Source organism: Neodothiora populina (assembly GCF_041146345.1).
Source record: "Neodothiora populina strain CPC 39397 chromosome Unknown canker_contig_7, whole genome shotgun sequence".
Lineage (NCBI taxonomy): Eukaryota > Fungi > Ascomycota > Dothideomycetes > Dothideales > Dothioraceae > Neodothiora > Neodothiora populina.
Genome location: NW_027191415.1, coordinates 1,245,951 through 1,265,092, shown reverse-complemented (window position 1 = coordinate 1,265,092; position 19,142 = coordinate 1,245,951). Strand labels below are relative to the sequence as shown.

Below are 19,142 nucleotides of genomic sequence, written 5' to 3'. Positions count from 1 at the left end.
CCACACGCCCATGCCGTCTTCACGGGCTACATTCGCCGCAGTGACGAGCAGCCGGCGGCGCGACAACAGCAGCAGCAGCAGCAGCAGCGGCAACGGCGGCGGCGGCGGCTCATGAAAGGAATGCCGACAGCAATGTCGAACACGACCAAGACGAGGATGCTCGTCCGGTTGTCGGTTTGGATGATGCTGATGCTGCTGCTTGAATCAGCGACTGCCGTCTTCATCAACTTCGACAACTGCCTGGACCCGAACATCATCATCTCGAATCCGCTACAACTGCAATTCATCCCTCTGTATGTCGACGCGCGCTTCGACGAGTCGGCGCCGAACCACAACCTCAACATCACCGTCTACGGAAACGTGTCCGGCCAGGCCGTCGTGGGCAACTATCCGCCGGCGACGGATCCCAGCTGGACGAACCCAAACGACACTTGTATGTCATCAGAGTAAGACAGCAACAAAAGACACACACTGACCTTGTATACCCAGTCGGGAAAATCCTCGATGTCTCGCCGTCGAACAACCATTTCTCCACCCTCTTCCAGGACTTCAATGTGCTCACCTACAGCGCCTACGACGCAAACGCCAGCCAGTTCTGCCAATCCGTCGTCGGCGGCGAGTGTCCCCTGGCTCCCTCCTTTTCCAGTCTCGGCGGCAACTACTCGGATCCCTACTCGCTGTCCGCCTTCTCTGTCGGCCACAACTTCCACAGCTCCTACGCCTTCGCCACCTTCGCCGCAACGTTAAGAGTACAGTCGGGCGATGCGGGCGCCCCCGACCTGGCGTGTATATCGGCCAACATCACTCCGGCGCTGGGAGGCACACTGGTCGGGCTCTTGACGTATCTGCCCGTCGCCGTCCTCTGCTTCGTCGCCATTGGCACCGCCGCCGCCGCCGTCTACAGTCCGTGGGGCTCGACGGATCCCTTCAAGTGGACGACAAACTACGGCAGAGACGAGGATCTGCTGCGTCTGGTCACTCCTGGCTTCAACGATTGCCTGCAGTACATCCAGTTCATCTTCCTGACGGGCGCTCTGACGCTGAACTACCCTGGCTTCTACCAGCCCGCCACGCGCAATGTCGCCTGGTCCGCCCTGCTGTTCAACGAGAGCTTCGTGTCTCACGGCGCCGGCACACAGTCGCTCTCCGACGGCATCTACTTCACCAACGGAACATACGGCATGACGAGGATGAGCCAGCTGATCGGCATGACGGCCGTCAGAGACACGTGGGCCTGCATGGCCATCTGGCTCGTCGTCTTGTGCGCCATCGCCGTCGTCATCTGCCAGATCGGCTTCCTGTCCCGCTGGCTCTACCGCTTCCTGACCTCGACGTCCGAGGAAGACTTGCGCTCCAAGAACTGGCCGCTCAGTGGTGGCATGGTTGTGCGCGTCATCTTCAACTACTTTCTCCTGCCTGTCGTGTCCATATCCATGTTCCAGCTGGTCATTGCCGCTCGCTCGACCGCTGCCGTCGTCGCCTGCTCCGTGATATTGTTGCTCGCCATCATCGTGTTTGCCGGTTGGATCCTGATCCTCATTTTCCGCACCAAACCGCGCGCATATCTCTTCGACGACCTTCCCACTGTTCTGCTCTACGGCTCCCTCTACAACACTTACTCTGACGAGGCGGCGCCCTTTGCTCTGATTCCCGCAGTGCTTACGTTTATGCGCGGCGTCGCAATCGGTGCGGTGCAGCCGTCCGGGATCGCCCAGATTATTGTACTCGCCATCTGCGAAGTCGTCTTGATCCTGACCCTTCACGCCTTCAAGCCCTTCCACTCGCCCACCCACATGAACGCCTACCATACCTTCTTCGCCGCCGCTCGTCTGGCCGCCATTCTGCTGAGTGTGGCCTTTGTGCCTTCTCTGGGCGTCACCGAAGGACCAAAGGGATGGATTGGATATGCCATTCTTCTTCTCCACGCCGCAGTGCTGGTGTTTGGATTCTTCATCAACGCCATACAGACCCTGATAGAAGTCGGTGCCAGGATGGCCGGCGCGGGAGGTGACCCCCAGCATGGTGCGCAGAGAGGCGGACTCATCTCATACAGCTGGCGCCAGTTGGCCAAGCGCGAGCCAGGAAAGGGCAGAGCCAATAGTATGACGTCTGACGCTGCCATGTTGGCGAATGATTCCGACGCAAAATCTCTCAATCTCATGGGAGGCACTAGGTCGAGAAGCATGTCTGCCAGCTCGCAGATGTTGCTGAATCAGCAATTAGATCCCAGGTCAAGCGGTTTCGACAACTTCGACCAAGACTACGCCACTTCTCAAGGCTTGGAGACTCCCGGCGCGAGCAATGCGGCTGGGAGTGTCATCCCCGGCTCAGCCAGCAGTGTCGCCGGACCCACGGGTGCGAAACGTCCGATTCTGGGCATAAAGACGGAGCAACCCCTCTCGGATCCTTATTATCGCCCTCCACGAGCGCGGAGGAACACAAACGACATCTTGACTCCCGGTGCTAAATCACGACATTCTGGCGAGTGGACCAAGGCGCCGTACATGGACTCTCCCGCGCACAGCAGCAAGGCCGGCGCGGAACGTGATTCGCTTGAGCACGACACTCCTGTGCCGGCATATCTGCGCTCGCATCATCGGGGCGCTTCCGATACAGACCTGGGAGACCTGCCTCGCGAACGCACAGATTACGCTGTGCGCGAAGTCGATTTCTATTACGGAGTGCGAGGTCCAGCGCTCAGCGAAGGTGGGCCGACGAGAAAACTCAAGACCGGTCCCGCAGATCCCATGGGCCCCGTGTCCAATGCCTCGTCGTGGTTCCAGCGCCTGTTCAAGGGCAAGAGCAAAGAAACCGGAAAGGGCTTTGAGGTGGTCAGGAGCAGTAGGATGCCACCGACCATGAGTCGCGACCAGCAAGGCGACCGTTTCGGCGATGATCCGGACGAGGGCGAAGAGTTGCAGACGAGTCCGCCGATGAACTACCCGCCGTATCGAGACTCTCCGGAAGTAGGTCAGAGCAGACAGGTATCTGGCGGAGCAGAGAGGGATGTCAGCGACAGTCCAGATGTTGTCAGAGTGAGAAACCCCGAGCGTAGGATACCCTCGGGCATAACCACACGTCTCGACGGCACCTGGGATCCCGACAGTAGTGACGATCAGGACAGCGACGACGACGAAGACGCAGCAAGAGAAGCGCGTCGTCGATCGTCGCCGTTTAGTCTGCCGGCTATCGTCCGCAGTGGAAGCTTCAACCTCGGCGACCACCACTACCAGTCAGTCGACGCGCCAACAGCAGCATCAGCAGCAGCAGCAGCAGCAGGAGGTGACGGCGCGACGATGCCCACGACCATCGCCCCACCTGCGCCCTCAGTCCCTCGCAAGAACAGCAGACGCAACTCGAGTGCCGGCACAAACACTTATATCCCTCATCACCCGCGCTTCCAAAACAGTCTCGGCGGCGCAGAATTCGAGGATCTGGACCGCCCCACCAGCATGGGCACCGTGAGCCACAGAAACACCGGCGACGCGACTGTATTTCAAAATGTCCGAGCAGCGCATATCGGACAGGGGGACAGTGCCGAATTTATTTCGGAAGAAGAGCGGGCGATGAGCATGAGAGGGGACTTGGAGAGTGGACTTTCGAGACCGCCGTTGCAGCAGCAGCAACAACAAGAGCAATAGTCTTGCGTTTGAATCCTGTTGGTCTCCTCTGGAGTACAGTCTGTTCTGTTTCGCCGGGCTTTTAGATCCTTATCCCTCTCCTTCGAACAGCAGGCCAAAGAGAAACCAGGGAAAGCATTACCAAGTCCCAACCCCCAATCTTCAAAGACACAGAAGGAGTAAGGCGAGGACAGAAGAAGCAGCGACGAGTCTAATGCCTTCAAAACCGCACAATTTTTCCATTTCAGTCTGTCTATCCCGCGAGCACGCAAGCAAGCAAGCAAGCATGCATGCATGCATGCGTGCGTACTTGTTCGAAACACATAGCGAAGGCGTTTCTGTTTTGTCTTTTAGTCAGGGGTTTCTTCTTCTTATTGTTTATTCTTATTTCTTACTCTGATTCACAGGGAACGTGAATACATATGGTCTTTTGACCCCGGACGGACGGGTCACGTCTACCTTCTCTCCGTTAATTGACCTTTTGATATCTTGACGTATAGTCATCTCGTCTCATCTCGTCTCGTCTCATCTCGTCTCGTCTCGTTCTCGTTTCTCTTCTTAAGCAACCCAAGTTCTTCTTCAAGAACTCTCGTTGTTCAGACTTTGTTTACCCGTGTGTCTTACCAGTCTATACTATACGCACGCTCGTGGATCACTCTCTCGCTCATGTGTATGTAGATGACACGAACAATGGTAGTCACGCATGCACAGTATTATGGTGTTTGAAACAATACACGTCCTAATTTGCTGTCTCAGCGTAATAGTGGCTGCCCGTGCTTTTCCGGTATAGTACTGTATAATGCAGTATAGTATAGATAGTATAAATAGTATAAATAGTATAAATAGTATAAATAGTATAAATAGTATAAATAGTATAGATAATACAACACAAAAAGGACAAGCTTACAGTAGCCCGCCAGCGCAGTATTCAACTCATCACTCTATAGCAGCGACGACGCAGTAGTCGATATGGTACAGTACAGATACAGCGTCGTGTCGCGGCAATCGAGATGAGGAAGGGGGATGGATGGGGATAGAGATGGGAATGGAGGGGAATGGAGGGGGATACCCTGTCCACTTTTGTCTGCTGTCTGCTGTCTGCTGTCTGCTGTCTGCTGTCTCGCTCTCTCTCACGCTTCACCTTTCTCTAAACAGCAACAGCATCGTCGGCAACAGCAACGTCGGCAACAGCAATACCGTCGACAACAACGTCGGCAACAACAGCATATGGAGAAGGACCGATCTGTCTCTAGGAAGATGTACTTCCTGTCCTATGTCTTATGTATGATCCAAACTACGAACCTGAGGCAATGAAAGTAGAACGGACGAAAGGAAACAAGGCGAGTCTTCTTCGTTTCATACTATCAGGACGATCGGGACGGGCGTACTCGTCTTGACCATTTGATTTTCTTCACCTTGACATCTACGTCTACCTTTTAGCTTGACCTTGACCTTGACCTTGACCTTGACCTTGAAAATGACACACACACACACAGCCGGAAGGGAAAAGAAGAAGCAAGAAACAAAAAAGAGGATATCAAATGTAAATGATACACAGCTGAAAGATTCTACCACCTGACACCAGGTCCTCCTCCTCCTCCTCCTCCTCCGCCGCCTTGTCCGCCGCGTCCTCCTGCTGTTCCCCCGCCTGCATGTTGTGCACCGGCACCGGCGTTGACGACATCGCTAGAGATCTGAAAAGCGTCTGCGCCGTTTCCGTAGAAAGAGCCTGTTGTTGTTGTGCATGTAATTAGTTTGACAGTTTGGCAGAAAAAGGAGGGATCACATACCAAACAAGTCACCGCTGAAATCAAGGTCCTGCAGCGCGACATTGACCGCTTGCTCAAAGTCCAGACCAGCCGCCCAGTCCAACCCGTCGTTCATGCCGAAATCTTGCGTCGTGAAGACATTGTTGTTTCCTCCATACGCTGCGTCGTTGTTGCCCGCGTATGTCTGCGGTGTAGACACCACCGTCGACGAAGGCGCCGACGCGCTGTTGTTGCGTGCACTATAAGGAGTTGGATGCACCGATGGAGTCGAGGATCCGTCGAACGTCCACTGAGCGCTCGGTTGCTGAGGGTTGGCGCCTGCTGTCGCTGCCTCGCTCAGCACACGCAGGTTGTCGTCGCTGTTACTTCTGGGATGCTGCTGTTGCTGCTGCTGCTGCTGCTGCTGCTGCTTGTCTTGCAACCCACGCGACTGCTGAGGAGGATGCATGGCACCCGATTCCTTTGTCAAGCCGATTTTGGCGGTGCTGCTGTCGCCGTGTTGATGTGTTCCGACCCAATCTCGTAAGATACTAATAATGTGTTGGGGCTTGTGATGGTTACAGCCGCGGTGCTGCTCGGTGATGTTCTTGAAGACGTTCCATAACTTATTCAGGTAATCGGCCGCTTTGACATCGGCTGGTTTGATTATCTTGCCCAGCTCGGACCCAGGGGATATCACTGCGACATGCAACTTGATCAGAACAATCAAGGCATACACGATACGAACAAAGAAGCTCAACGGTGGTAGCACCACCTGAGTTTCAGAGTCAAAGCTGCAGAAGGCGTCGATGGCCTCGTGAGATGCCTTGAGACAAGCCTCTATCGACGTCATCTGGTTTTGCGTGAGTGTGGCAGCAAAGCCATGCTCACTCCCTGACTTGAGACTTGCTTCCGTGAATGGTAGACGGAAGTCATCGGTATTGTGGTTGACATGTAGAGCAATCTCATGGAGGTACAGACAGGTCGAACTTGCGAAGAACAAAAGCTCTGGCTTACGCAGGTCATCAGGAATCTGAGCCTCCCAGTCGCGCAACTTGCCCTCGAGGACATTCAACGTGTACGCGACCTTGGGGTCCAGAATGGAAATAGAAGTGGCTTCAGGGTCATCCAGTGCGAACGACGAGTTGATCTCCTCGCAGATATGTTGGATCTTGATGTGTTGCGCCAACATGCGATCGCTCGGTAGAGCATCGGGGGAAGTCTCCAGCACCTGAACGCACTGGTTCATGTAATTGGTCCAACGAAGCAGGTTCGGTCGTCGTAAGAATTGTGCTGAACTGGCACTCAGATAATAGCAGACTAGCCATGCTCGCCTGGCTTCAATGGAATCCGAATCAACCAGAGCCAGCTGAGCGGGTCCAGGTGGCAGGTCGCTGCCTGGCCCACCAAAGCCACGCTTTGCTTTGGCAGGATTGAACTTCTTGCCCAACCCCAGATCGAGAGCCATGACTGCAGCTATGTGTATCATGACATAAAAGTTGGCCGACGGAGGCTTCTCGGCCGGCTTCTGCCAAATACACGTCACCAGCAGCGCCTGGAGGACCTCTAGACTTTTATGGGCTTTGAGCATAACTGCTTCGGCAAGGGCGCCGAACAGCTCATCGTACAACCTGGACTTGAGCTCGGCAGAGACGATTAAGGTGCAGCTGCAACTGACCGTGAGAACAGCCAGCAACAAGAAGGGTTTGCTCTGGAGTAGCTGGTCTGCTGTAGTTCCAGCTGGGAATGCAATGGCAGGCAAGGGCGGTAGCATGTTAGCGATGAAATGGTCAAAGAGCTCTTGCATGAGCTCAGGCTCGACCAACTCGGCGATTATGGCGCGAATCTTGACAGGGAAGATGGTGTTTAGTTCATGTCGTAGCCCTTGCCAGCCTTGGGTATGTTTGATATCGGCGGCTTCCTTGGAGAATTCAGAAGAAGTGTGCGTACCACAGAGCCCTGACATGGACTCGACTCTCCTGCGTTTGTTGCTACGCTGGGAGTCGGGATCGGCAGGCAACTCATCCGTATGAATGTGGTAGGTCTGAGCTGGAGTGGCCGAGGACATTGAGGGACGTGACTCGTGGTGCGAAATGCTGTCAGCCATGCTTTGTGGAGTCGCACTTTGATAACCAGGTATGGGATATTGTTCCGGTCCCGGTCCAGGCTGTGATATATGAACTCCATTCTGTTGCTGCTGCTGCTGCTGCTGCTGCGAAGCAAGAACGGCAGTCAAAGCGTCAATCTTTCGCTCCAGTTCGGCTACCCTTGTGTCTGACTTCTTCTGCCTTCTTCTGCTTGGCTGCGTGACTATGCATTGCCTTCCTGCCTTTTTGCAACGCTTACAAGCCTCATTGGGGTTATTAGCGTCCATGTCACATCGCACCTTGAGCCCGCGACATGCTTCACATGCGCGAGAGCGCTTTTGGTCTTGACCATCACCATTTGGACTGCGATGGTGAAATCAGCGAACACGTTCCTGACCATGATTCACGCGACAACAGCTCACCTTTGATTATGTAAATTAAGCATGCCACCGCTCTCACGGCGACTGGAATCGCCAGTATCCGGGATCTCGTCGCTCGGCGATCGTCCATGTTGCAATCCATAGTATGGCTGGGCTTGACTAGGTTCTGCCGGGCGCGTCTCGCTGTATACCCGCGTCTGTGTCGGAGTCGAATGCGCGACCGGATAAGGAAGTGGCGCAGGTGGTCGTTGATAGTGCGCGTCTTCTACCTTGAATGGAGTCGTGGTAGTGGGTGCCGAAGGCATCAGCCTTGGATCAAGGGGAGGATGATCTTGTGGCCCGCTCATGTTGGAATGTGATGCTTCTTGTTCGTGTATAGCCGTTGTTTTAGCTGGCGCATGTAGCGCAGCAGACAAGAAATAAAAGACCGAGGCAGGAAAATGGTTGTCTGCCCACACAACCACTAAGCAAAAGTGCAACTCTACAGCTACAGATTCACTCTTCAGCTATGAATATGACTAAGGCGTGGCGCGAGCCTGCATGTATCGATATGAATCTTATCACCAGCGTAAGGCGGCAGCTAGAGAAGGCGTGAAAAGTCGGACTCCAATTCCACAACTCGAATGCTTGTCAGAGCGCTGGATGGTATGACGAGCAATGTCTACTTCTCACACCTCGTCGAATGAAGTACAGCACAACACAGTACAGTAGACTATACGCCCTGAACCCTGGACGTACAGTTTATCTGACCGAGTGATGGATACAGTTGGATGCGCTGATGCGGGAGCGGAGATGCGCTGAACCCTGTCGACTCGTCTGTTCCTACCACATGCAGCAGCCACACCGTGCTCTTTCCTGCCAAGACACCGCTTCGGCTTCCTCCTTCCGATTTGTGTCTACTGCCTGGACTCATCGACTGCACCCTTTCACCTGATCATGCGCCGAGTGGCATGATGCGAAGAAATGACTCGCTCGACAATGGTGTGACTCGCGCAGTCCTCGCTCGCCGCCATGTGGTCGAAGTCATGATGAACATTGAATTTGCACAGATGCTGCTCTCACATTCAGTAACATGTCTAGGTGAAAACGTAATAGGCAGATCCTAGACAGCACTCAAGAATACATCCGTTCCGAGCTTCGGGAGTGATTTGGGAATGCAGAATATCTACATATATCGCCCATAAAGTCCTGCAGAAAAGCGGACCCGTCCTTCCCAGGCACGTTGACATCGTTAACATTCATTCATCATTAAGTATGCCTTTTCCAAAAGGCTTTCGCAGAGATTTGTAAAGCTCTATATGTGTAGCGCATAGTTCCCGAGGGCTTGTCCAGGACTCGAAGCCGACAAGCTTCCACAATGCTCATAGCGTAGATCTGCATCCCATGTGAAAGCATAGATCAAGCGGACAACGCGGCGGCTGAGCCATCATTTGCGGGTCCTTTACTGCTGACAGTAAGATGTCCGTCCATCCTCATCCGGAGCTGACTGGCGGTATAATCGCAACCTCATCGTATTCCTGGATAAAGACACCTTTGGCCTCATCCAAGTCCACGTACTCCAGATTGACCGTGAGTGCAGAGCTAGTCAAGACCTTGTCCTTGATGCCGGGGTAGCGCCTGTTGAGTTCGTCGAGAAGAGCTGGTATCTCTAGCGGCGCCGGCAAGTGATCATGCTGCTTCCGCGTAAACGAAGAGGCAGCCGCAAAATAGAGGACTGTGAAATGGCCGGCCGGGGCCCTTGGAGCGGACATGGTGCGACCTGCCAGACTGTCAGTTGACAAGCGCTAGAACTATTTTGCTCGATAACATAAAATAATATATCGAAAGATGATCATGGTCAAGTGCCATTCGAACTCCAGCATCTAGATGAGCATGTCGTATGGCTATTTTCATGAAAGAAGAATGAGAATAAGCACCAACCTGTTGCACTTACCGGAAGAGTGATGTTTCTATCGTCGTGAAGTAAGTCGCATGCCGAGGCGAAATCTAAGATGTCAGCGATGGTTGTCACGTTTGCGGCCAAATCGAGACCCCCGAGAACGCACAGACATCCGATGATGTATGCTATCGTAAATTATTGTCTACAGAGGCAAATGCTGTTCGTCCATCTCTTCAAGCATCGTCAGCACCATCTTATTCTCAAACAATTTGCTCTCTGTACTTACACATAGATGCTGAGTGTTCGGACCGAAGCATCGCGTAGGTCGCAAGACTTCTCGACGGTGTGCTGGAGTTGTGCTATTAAGCAACAACGCCTTTATAGTTCATCGCTTTCTCGTAAAGGCGCATCGTCAAGTGCTTTACACAGTAATGGCCGTGATCAGAGTCTCTCACTCCTGAGAGGCCGAAGAAGTGCAGGTCTCAGCAACCGGGCCTCCTTCCTAAGTAGCGCTCCAGCTCCTTCCAGATCTTTCAATACATCTGCTACGGTGAGTTCCTTCCTGATCGGGACGTCGCAATCCGAGACTGATGAGCCTCAGTCACGAAAGCAAATCGACAACAGACAGACGACGACAAGACATAGCGACCCAGCTCTATTCAACCCGTCGGTTCATTCAGCGAAGAATGACCCGGAATTCGCCCCAGTAGATGTCCTCAAATCAAAGATCCGCCAGCAGCTGAAAATATGGAATGACGAGCATGGAAGCGACAAAACACTCGAATTTCCGGAAGGAGATGATATGAATGGAAACGGAGAGATGGGCAATGACTTTACTCGGTTATCAGATACGGACAATTTCAAACGACCTTTAGAGGCAGAGGAAAATGAGCGAGATGATATCTCTGCCATGACCCAAGCCAAAACCGAAGACATCGAGGACTTCGACCCACAGCATCGCTTCTTGACCAAGGGTGACTTGGTTGAACTCGAGTTCCTCAACAGCGAGCGCGAGGCGGCCATTGCTGTGTTTGTCCGAAGAGTTGGAACTACACCCCCACAAGCACAGTTCTACACCGTCAATGGCAAGTGGATTCACATGAGTGAAAAGGCGATTCAGTATGCTATACCTGGCTTGATTGATCCTAAAATGCTAGATCCCATCCTGCCCTACCTTCCGGATCAGGAGGTCAATGATGAATTACTGGAACGTGCACAGCTTTTTGATCTGAGTGTACCCAGGGACGTTTCTGCCCCTCTTGTCTCACGCATGCTTCGCTTCCAGAGAGAAAGCGACGAGATCTACAGGAAGAATGCAAGATCGCTCGATGACGCCCACGATATCCTCGCTCACCACGAGAACCTGCAATTTGGGAGCTTGGAGCAAGTCGCTTCACAACTGCTGAAAGGCTCGTCTAAGTCTGATGACCTCAAAAGTGCGGCTGCACTTTTCACAGTCCGAAAAGCCCTTGCCAGGGCAGGCTTCGCATTCGGTACGGATCGTAGAAGCCATCGTCTTACTGGCTTCATCCAGATTCGCCCAAAGAAGCAGGTCGCCACGGTCGAGAAGGTGAGAAACTGGATACGCGAATGGCAAGACGCACTAGCAAGTTCTGTTGCTTCCAAGCAGAAAGTTGTCGTCTACAAAGGTGGTGCGCGCAGCGTCAACAATTTCATTTTGAAAGCGCGAGGCCTTGTTGAAGAGAGCCGCAAGACACGTCAACCAACGACCTCTGGACGTGTTAGTACTGGCACTCAGCTTTTCCCAATAACACAAACAGAGCACTCTTACCGCAGTCGAAGATCGGTTGAATTTGATGCTGATGATCGAGAGTTGATCAAATTCCTCGAGGGATGGTCTTGTTCGAATCTTTTCATGGGTCTTCCAAGAGTAGCAGCCTTGCCGCCTTTGATCTTGCAAGCTACGGGCATGTACAACGACTACACGCTCAGCCAGAAGACAGGATATCTTTTCCTGCAAGAGATCGGTGTCTTAGTCCCATGGGAAAATCGTGTTCGTCACGATCAACATCTCTTATTGCCGACTTCACAGCACTCCAAACCGTTATCGAGACTCGACAGTCAACTGCAGCAACTCGGTGCGGAAGATGATCCCGGCCTTGTAGACTCTATGAGTGAGCTCAGGAAAGACTGGGGCGATCTTGCCGTCTTTTGCATAGACGGCGAGGGCGCACATGAGATAGATGATGGCTTGTCGGTGGAGAAATCTGGAGAAGATTTCTGGGTACACATTCATATTGCCAACCCAACGGCATTCTTTGATCCAGAGCATCCGTTGGCAACAATGTCTCGCCACTTGACTGAATCCATCTACATGCCGGAAAGAGCCTACATGATGCTTCCTTCATGGGCCACAAAGAGGTACTTCAGCTTGACCAAGAACCGTCCCTGCTTGACGTTTAGCGCCAAGATGAATGCCGAAGGCGAGACGCTTGAGCTCAAAGTCACCCCGGGACTGATCAGGAATGTACATCAGATTTCTCCAGATGCCGTCGCAAAGGCTATAGGCGTTTACGACGCCAGCCAAGAGGACGATGTACTGACGGTTGGTGGTCAAGTCCCGCATTCTACTGAGCGGAAGACTGGATCTTCTCTCAAGCCCGAGCATGTGGAAATGCTAAGGACTATGCAGGACCTGGCCGAGAAAAGGCAAAAGAAGCGCAGAGAAGCTGGAGGATTGTTCCTCGATTCGCATCGAGCAGACGTTTCGGTCTGGAGCGGGTGGAATCGACCAGGTTTAGGCTGGGACCACCCATCTCATCACCATGCTCGCTTTATCGACGGAGAGCCTGTGATCCAGTATCGCTCAAAGCAATTAATATCATGGTTTTCTACCGGCGAGTCAGTATCCGATATTCTGGTTCAGGAGATGATGTTGCTCTGTTGCGAAATTGGTGCTCAATGGTCCGCGGAACGCAACATTCCTGCCATCTACAGAGGCACCATTCCACATCCCTATGCTGTTGATCCTGAAGAATACTATCGGGACGTCATGGAACCTGCGATGGCGAAGAATGGTGGCGAGGCGCCGATGCATCTTGCTGTCGAGTATCTCAGAAGCGCAGGAACCACGATTTTGAATACCACACCACTCCCCCACAAAGTTCTTGGTCTCAATCACTACAGTAAGGTAACTTCGCCACTTCGTCGTTATGGCGATATGGTGTTGCACTGGCAGATTGAGGCCGCCCTGCGCAAGGAGGCCGAGACCGGAAAGTCGCTCCTCGGCAACAAGTCCGAGGATTTCTTGCCATTCAATACTGCTAGCCTCAATCATATGGCTACTAGTTTGCATCCCAGAGAAATGATCATCAGACGTGCGACACGTTATTCTGAAGATTTCTGGATCACACAGCTCTTCTTCAGGGCATTTTACTACGGTGAATGTGAATTACCGAAGACATTTCACGCATATCTCGGTCAAAGACCGCAAACACAGATTGGCGAGGTAGCCGTCATCCTCAAGGAATACAGTCTCCCGTGCGCTATGTGGAAGCCAGATCTCTATGGCCTCAGTGAAGCAAAGGCTGGTGATTGGTGGGAAGTTGAGATATTGGAAGTGGATTGTTTCTTCCGAAAAATCGTCATGAAGCCTCTTCGGCTAATAAGCCGGTGGGAGTAAACCGAGTTCGATTCGGTTGAAAGTGCAGGAACACAGCATTTTTAATAGGAATGTTAATCCAGACCACGCACTCGGATTGTCTTTGCATGAGGTGGCTTGAGCAAGTCAATTATCAGCGTGATAACTCATGCTTGTCAGGACATGTGTATGACCAGGAGGCCGGGTGTCTTCCGATTATGCATTAGTACTATGAGAATTGTTTGTCTGGCCACGACCGATCGTCAGGCAAACCACGAGGCCCAGAAGATCCGGGCGCTGCTGCTCCATCCCGTTTCTGTCCATCAAGCCGGTGCGTCGATCAGATCCATACGTTGTGAAGCTTCACATGCACGCAGACTAATCAGTTGTCTTCTCTGCTAGCTGTGACTTCTAGGAGAGGAGTCTATCTCGTGCAGCGTCACATGAATCAAAAAGGCATAGTCGTCGCCCAAGAGCTCTAGATCCTGTCTAAGCCAACGGCTATATATTCAAATTCATATGGTTATGGTATGCAGAGTCATGCACACGATATATGGGAGAACCAAGAGATCCATGGCATGCTACCACATTGCCCAAAGATTCCTAGAGTCGGCCATGTGCAGTAGGCCAAACATGCATCCAGATCGCCCCTCAGATTTACGCCAGCCTGGGTGCAAGGTCACCTCGAGCCGGGCCCCTTTCCCTGCACCTATAGTAGTAATGTAATCCTGGTCTGCGTCTTGCATACAATTCTTGGGTCTGCTCCCAAAAGTCCAAGCCATATACTCCACGATCTCCGTGAGGGAACTCCCCAAAAAGTACCTCAAATTAGAGGTACAGTACAGTACCCGTCCACGCACAAGCCTTACTCGTCGCCTGTGAGCCAAAGAGGCAACTGGGTGGTTTGACTTGAAGTCGCGAACCACAGAAACCTTCTTTTGTGGGGCTACACGTTTAGGGCATTCCCGCATCTTAGGATCTCGGAACCATGTCTCGCCAAACATCGTGGAAGCTTATCGAGTGGGAATATCAAACCGGCCAATGCTTCGTTCTTCGTGATTCGTGCTTCGTGGATCTCGCCGTCTTATGCTTGCTCGGGTCTGTTGACAAACAACCAAACCAGCCAGCAGGGCCCGGCTAGGTGCATTGGACTTCTAGCTTCGTATGCAGTGACAACGCCACCAGAATGCTACTAGTCGCCCTGTGCCCGCCGAGACCGTAGCTATTGGGTGCGCGTCCACAAGTGCACCGGCCTCGACCAGGAGTATAGTCTGGAGGGATTGACTGTTGGACCGCTCCACAATAATGGGACCGCCCTGCGCAGGTCATGGCGGTGCGCGCGCTTTGAGGATGGTCGGACACCCCGCTATTTGTCAGTTTTCTATCTTGCTGCAAGTGATGTGCAATTTTAGGATGGACTTCCCAGACGCTTCTCATGCAGCTTGACGACCACTTGGTCAGATTCGTCGTAGGGATTGCTTCTCTGGAACAAGCCAAGGATCAATCCCGAACCATATCACCTGGAGGCTCTATTTCATGGAGAATCGGGGCTCTGCTGCTAGGATGGCGTTGAGTTCACGCCGACACGCCACATCTTGTTACCGTATTGCTCTTAATGCTGAACCAGACGATGAAGCTAGGTACACATTGAGTCAGAAATCTCGACATCGTTTCCATGAACCGCACCAGCAAAGGAACCCAGGACCGGCCCGTCGGTAACGGCTCAAACCTGGTAATCTCTAACTCTAGGTAGTCTTGCGGCGTCCACATCGCCCTGTCAAACCACCATGTTGGAACCAGTAATGACACTGGAGGCCCAGCTTTGCGAACACTCTGGTAGTGGGGTCACACCAGACTAGCCGCTGCCATGTTACATCGACATTTGAGTCAAGCCATCTTGTCAACATGCCACCCAACTCCAGGGTTAGTCTCAGGGTTCGAAGTCTGAGTTTCCAGGCCTTCTGCTTAATTTGAGATATGGTCTTGCATCGGCGTCATCTATGGCTTGCTTGGCTGGAGTAACATGCATGAAGACAAGAAAAGGGCTATCGCACTTTGGAAACCTATCATTTGTGGGTCTCGGATAGTCATGCTTGGGGAGAATTGTTCCACGCCCTCTTTAGAGGTCGAGAGGGACCGCGTCATGCTAGGATGCAAATGAATCGTCTTGTAGTCAACATCTTCCTCTTCATCAATTTCCCTTTTCGTCAGAGTGGATAACGGTGGCGTCAGTTCATGTCCTGGGTACATGCCCACCCAAATCCACCACGCAATGTACAGTAAGGGTCCGGGCGATCGTCAAGAGCATTTGTCGGATTCTCGAGCATACAAGACTGCTGCTGAGCCGATACTTTCTCGAGAGCCAGGGAACCCAGTTCTTTGTGTCGTTCATACATCAACCCCCCTCCTCGACCCTGAAGGCTGTTTCTTAACGTCCTTCATTCCCCACAAAACCACAATAGTCCTCTGATGTGTTTGCGCACACGAGTCACGGCTGACATTGGGGCCCTATCAACGCTACATGAAACATACCTGCATTGAATGGCCTCAACTCATGGAGTGTACGGGGAATCTGTCCAAACTTCTCGTTCTTCACAATCACCTGCTTTGCTCCCGGAGAGTTCTTCGTCCGCATTGAGAGATAGGAAGAAGAAACAACAGCAACCACGCCAACTATTGTCTTGCACAAAGTGTCGTGAAAGGAAGGTCAAAGTGCGGCTATCCATAATTTTCTCTTTAGGTGGCTATATGCTTATGATGAAGCCAGTGTGATCGTACTAAACCCTGCTCGGCCTGCTGCGCACGAGGTTCGCCCAAGGAGTGTCATTTTGTTCTGGGTGAGGGGACCGAGTTCGGACCTATTCAGCAGTCCCTCGAGCTTCGAAAACTCCGTGCCGAGAACCAAAGGCTGAAAGAGCGCCTGCTCGCTGCCAAAGTATCTCTCAGCGACGACAGTGAGGATGACGATGGATCCTCAACAGGAAAACCAGGACATAGCAATCGGCGTGGCACCAATCGTCAGAAGCGCTTCCGAACTGGAGATCACACTGACAGCCTCTACTTCGGCAGTCCTGGACTAGCTAATGTCATCTCAGATGTAAGCTTAGTATGCTCTGTTTCGCTGAAAGGCTGTTATAGGCTGACCACCCTCTCTCAGTTCGCGAGCATGCAGGTAGAACCAAAATCATTGGCGTTCACGATACCCCGCGGAGCAGATGTGTACGCTGGACACAATTCGATGTATCCCTTCCCAGCACTCTGGCAAGCCACACTTGCAACCAAAGGTCTCTTGAACCTCCTAGAGCCTCGTGAAGCTCTGCTCACCTACGTTGATACTTTTGTCAATAAAGCTGTGGGTCTCATGATACCTGTACTTCCAGAAGAGCTTACCCGGAAGGAGGTTGAGAAGTTCCTCGACGATGCAGACCAGAATGCTTTGAGATATCCCGATGCTTTGGCCCTCATATTAGCAGGTTCGGCGCTGGGAGTTCAGCTTGGCGGAGATAGTAAGAGCACGGATGGCGTACAGAAGGGTGATATCTTCAGTGAGTTGACATGCTGATAACTAGATGTGACATGTGGAGACTAATCATAGTAGTCGCCGCCGCTATGCAGGCACTTCGAGCATCTGCGTTCATGAGTCGACCCACACTTCGAAGCTTACACACAATACTTATCATTGGACCTTATCTTACCAACAGTGGCAGATTTCTTGACGCATGGTCGTTGTTTGGACTAGCCATCCGCCTAGCACAAGCTATAGGGCTCCATCGTCATCCGAAATACCTTGATCCTGTCCCAGAACTCCGAGAATGTACTATACGCAGTAATGTCTGGTGGTGGATGTTGCATACAGATCAGCTATACTCCATGACCCTTGGTCGTCCTCTCGGTATCTCCGGAATAGGAGACTGCCAACCTGCAGAGCCTCTTACCACTAATCCGGCTGTGCTTAGGTTAGGGGAGTTTGTAGACCAGCTCACACTTTTAGGTCGCCAGATACTGAGCAGCAACCAGTTGACAGACCCAAAGATCGATTTGTTCACGGATAGACTGATCTCTCTCTGGGACACCATGCCCGACATGCTTCAATTCAACAACAACTGGTCTGCACCAGACTACCAGCTACCCGAATATCCCTTGTGTGCCAATGCAGCGAGTACGTTATGAGATTCCTTCAGATGAACGGTCACCATGCTAATACTGGCTAGTCCACTATTGTAAGATCCACAGCTACATTGTTTTATTGAACAGACAGCGTATCGAGAACGTCCGGGCTAGTCCTGAGTACAACTCACCCTCTCCTCGATCGTACCAAGCCAGTGCCGATGACCACATTCTCTCTGGTCAACCGGTGTTCGGATTACAAGCAGTATCTCGAGGCAGGCCGATGGTATTACAGTCATCACTTGCGCTCCTGGATGCATTCATCTACTTCTATAGACGCGTTCGTATTGCTCTGACCGACTGGACCATAGGGCAGCAAGCTTTCAATGCTTGTATGTTACTCCTGTTGGACGCACTCGAGACAGCCGAGACATACACCATTCCAAAGGTTGAGCAGGCATATACAATTTTTGTTGAGCTTGACAAAGGTCGACTCCACCAAATAGCCGAGATTGCCGTTTCTCGGATTTCGGAAGGGCTGCTACGGCTACGCAACTTGATAGAAAAGGGCAGGATAACTCCAGAAGGAATAGGGCAAAAGTCTGCGGTGTCTGACCAGAAGACGTCTCGAAAGGACATCGTAAGCCGGAACAGCGACGAACTCACCAACTCTCTATACTTTGATGAATCAGTGATGGAGAGCAGAGGCATGTTCTTGCTTGAGGATCCAGGCTTGCAAGGTAGAAGCGTCGTCACCCCAGCTACGACTCCAAATAGTGGCATACCTATCAGATTGTCCCAGTCAACGCCATCTACGAACCACCCGGAATTCAAACCGCCAATGAAGCGTACGCTATCAACACAGCTGCAACGACAACAAAACTATGTACAGCAGCTGTACTATCGTTCGGAGCCACAGCAAAGTGTCATACATCAATCTGTGCCCCCGACCCCTATAGCTTACAACTATCCACCTGGACAAGGGCCGAACTACACACTGGGCTTTGAGTCAGGTCTACTACCCCGACGTGACTCAGCCACTGCAGGTAGCGGTCAGCTGGCGAACCGCATGATGGAATCGACTAGTCCTCACCAGGCTTACCAGCTCGAAACATGTCGGCGTGTATCAGCCGTTGCCGCGATGCAGCCTCCATCAGGCTATCGGATGGCTCCGGGGAAGCGACCGCCTGGCCCGCCCACACAACAGTCGAGTGATGCAGAGTGGCATACATTAGGACCGCAGCATGCGGCTCATTCACATGGGACGCAGAAACGCCAGTTGTTTCCGCCATATCAGCCTAGCTCACGGAGCTGAGGTCCTTTGGCCTTGGTGTACTATACGGGTACCATACGCTTAAAAAGGCGGAAGCGTTTATGGAGAAAAGCCGTCATAATATGCAGTCAAGTTAAGTTACAAGATATTGACCAAAATTCACATACCTATTGAGGCGCCGGTACGTTTATCTTTGGTCCTGCGGATGCCTGTTGTGGTCTTTGTGAGGAATGTGAGGAACTTGCGATAGATCAAGTTGACCAAAATCTATCGCCCGTTGAAGCGGGTGTTAACACGACATCCCGTTGGAGAGCGGCCCATTGAGATGTATCTGCAACATTCTTGGTTCTCTACACCTTTATCGTTATGAATAGGACACGATTGAACGCATGATCCTTGCGACTAGTGGGAAGAGCGATCGATCAAGCACTGAGCATACGCGCGTTA

General features: G+C 52.3%; 5 protein-coding genes across 8 annotated transcripts; 3 read left to right on the top strand and 2 right to left on the bottom strand.

Annotated features, from left to right (window-relative positions):
* Positions 1-132: 132 nt before the first annotated feature.
* On the top strand, positions 133-3,641 carry AAFC00_006465 (uncharacterized protein; the record flags this gene model as incomplete). 2 transcript variants are annotated; one of them, XM_069346427.1, is made up of 2 exons in its annotated part: positions 133-433; positions 490-3,641. In XM_069346427.1, 2 exons carry the CDS (start codon positions 133-135, stop codon positions 3,639-3,641), a joined length of 3,453 nt encoding a protein of 1,150 aa, XP_069197638.1. The 2 variants fall into 2 exon arrangements, with proteins under 2 accessions (XP_069197638.1, XP_069197637.1); XM_069346426.1 differs by having other exon boundaries at positions 157-433.
* Positions 3,642-5,188: 1,547 nt separating this feature from the next.
* AAFC00_006464 (uncharacterized protein) lies at positions 5,189-8,182 on the bottom strand (the record flags this gene model as incomplete). Its single annotated transcript, XM_069346425.1, has 3 exons — positions 5,189-5,349; positions 5,411-7,818; positions 7,878-8,182. The coding sequence occupies 3 exons, from the start codon at positions 8,180-8,182 to the stop codon at positions 5,189-5,191; spliced, it is 2,874 nt and encodes a 957-aa protein (XP_069197636.1).
* Positions 8,183-9,307: 1,125 nt separating this feature from the next.
* On the bottom strand, positions 9,308-9,586 carry AAFC00_006463 (uncharacterized protein; the record flags this gene model as incomplete). Its single annotated transcript, XM_069346424.1, has 1 exon — positions 9,308-9,586. The coding sequence occupies one exon, from the start codon at positions 9,584-9,586 to the stop codon at positions 9,308-9,310; it is 279 nt and encodes a 92-aa protein (XP_069197635.1).
* A 420-nt stretch (positions 9,587-10,006) lies between these two features.
* Positions 10,007-13,357, top strand: AAFC00_006462 (uncharacterized protein; the record flags this gene model as incomplete). 2 transcript variants are annotated; one of them, XM_069346422.1, is made up of 2 exons in its annotated part: positions 10,007-10,264; positions 10,316-13,357. In XM_069346422.1, 2 exons carry the CDS (start codon positions 10,007-10,009, stop codon positions 13,355-13,357), a joined length of 3,300 nt encoding a protein of 1,099 aa, XP_069197633.1. The 2 variants fall into 2 exon arrangements, with proteins under 2 accessions (XP_069197633.1, XP_069197634.1); XM_069346423.1 differs by having other exon boundaries at positions 10,007-13,357.
* Positions 13,358-15,856: 2,499 nt separating this feature from the next.
* AAFC00_006461 (uncharacterized protein) lies at positions 15,857-18,737 on the top strand (the record flags this gene model as incomplete). 2 transcript variants are annotated; one of them, XM_069346421.1, is made up of 5 exons in its annotated part: positions 15,857-16,027; positions 16,083-16,412; positions 16,488-16,860; positions 16,914-17,474; positions 17,527-18,737. In XM_069346421.1, 5 exons carry the CDS (start codon positions 15,857-15,859, stop codon positions 18,735-18,737), a joined length of 2,646 nt encoding a protein of 881 aa, XP_069197631.1. The 2 variants fall into 2 exon arrangements, with proteins under 2 accessions (XP_069197631.1, XP_069197632.1); XM_069346420.1 differs by having other exon boundaries at positions 16,473-16,860.
* Between the last annotated feature and the right edge of the window lie 405 nt (positions 18,738-19,142).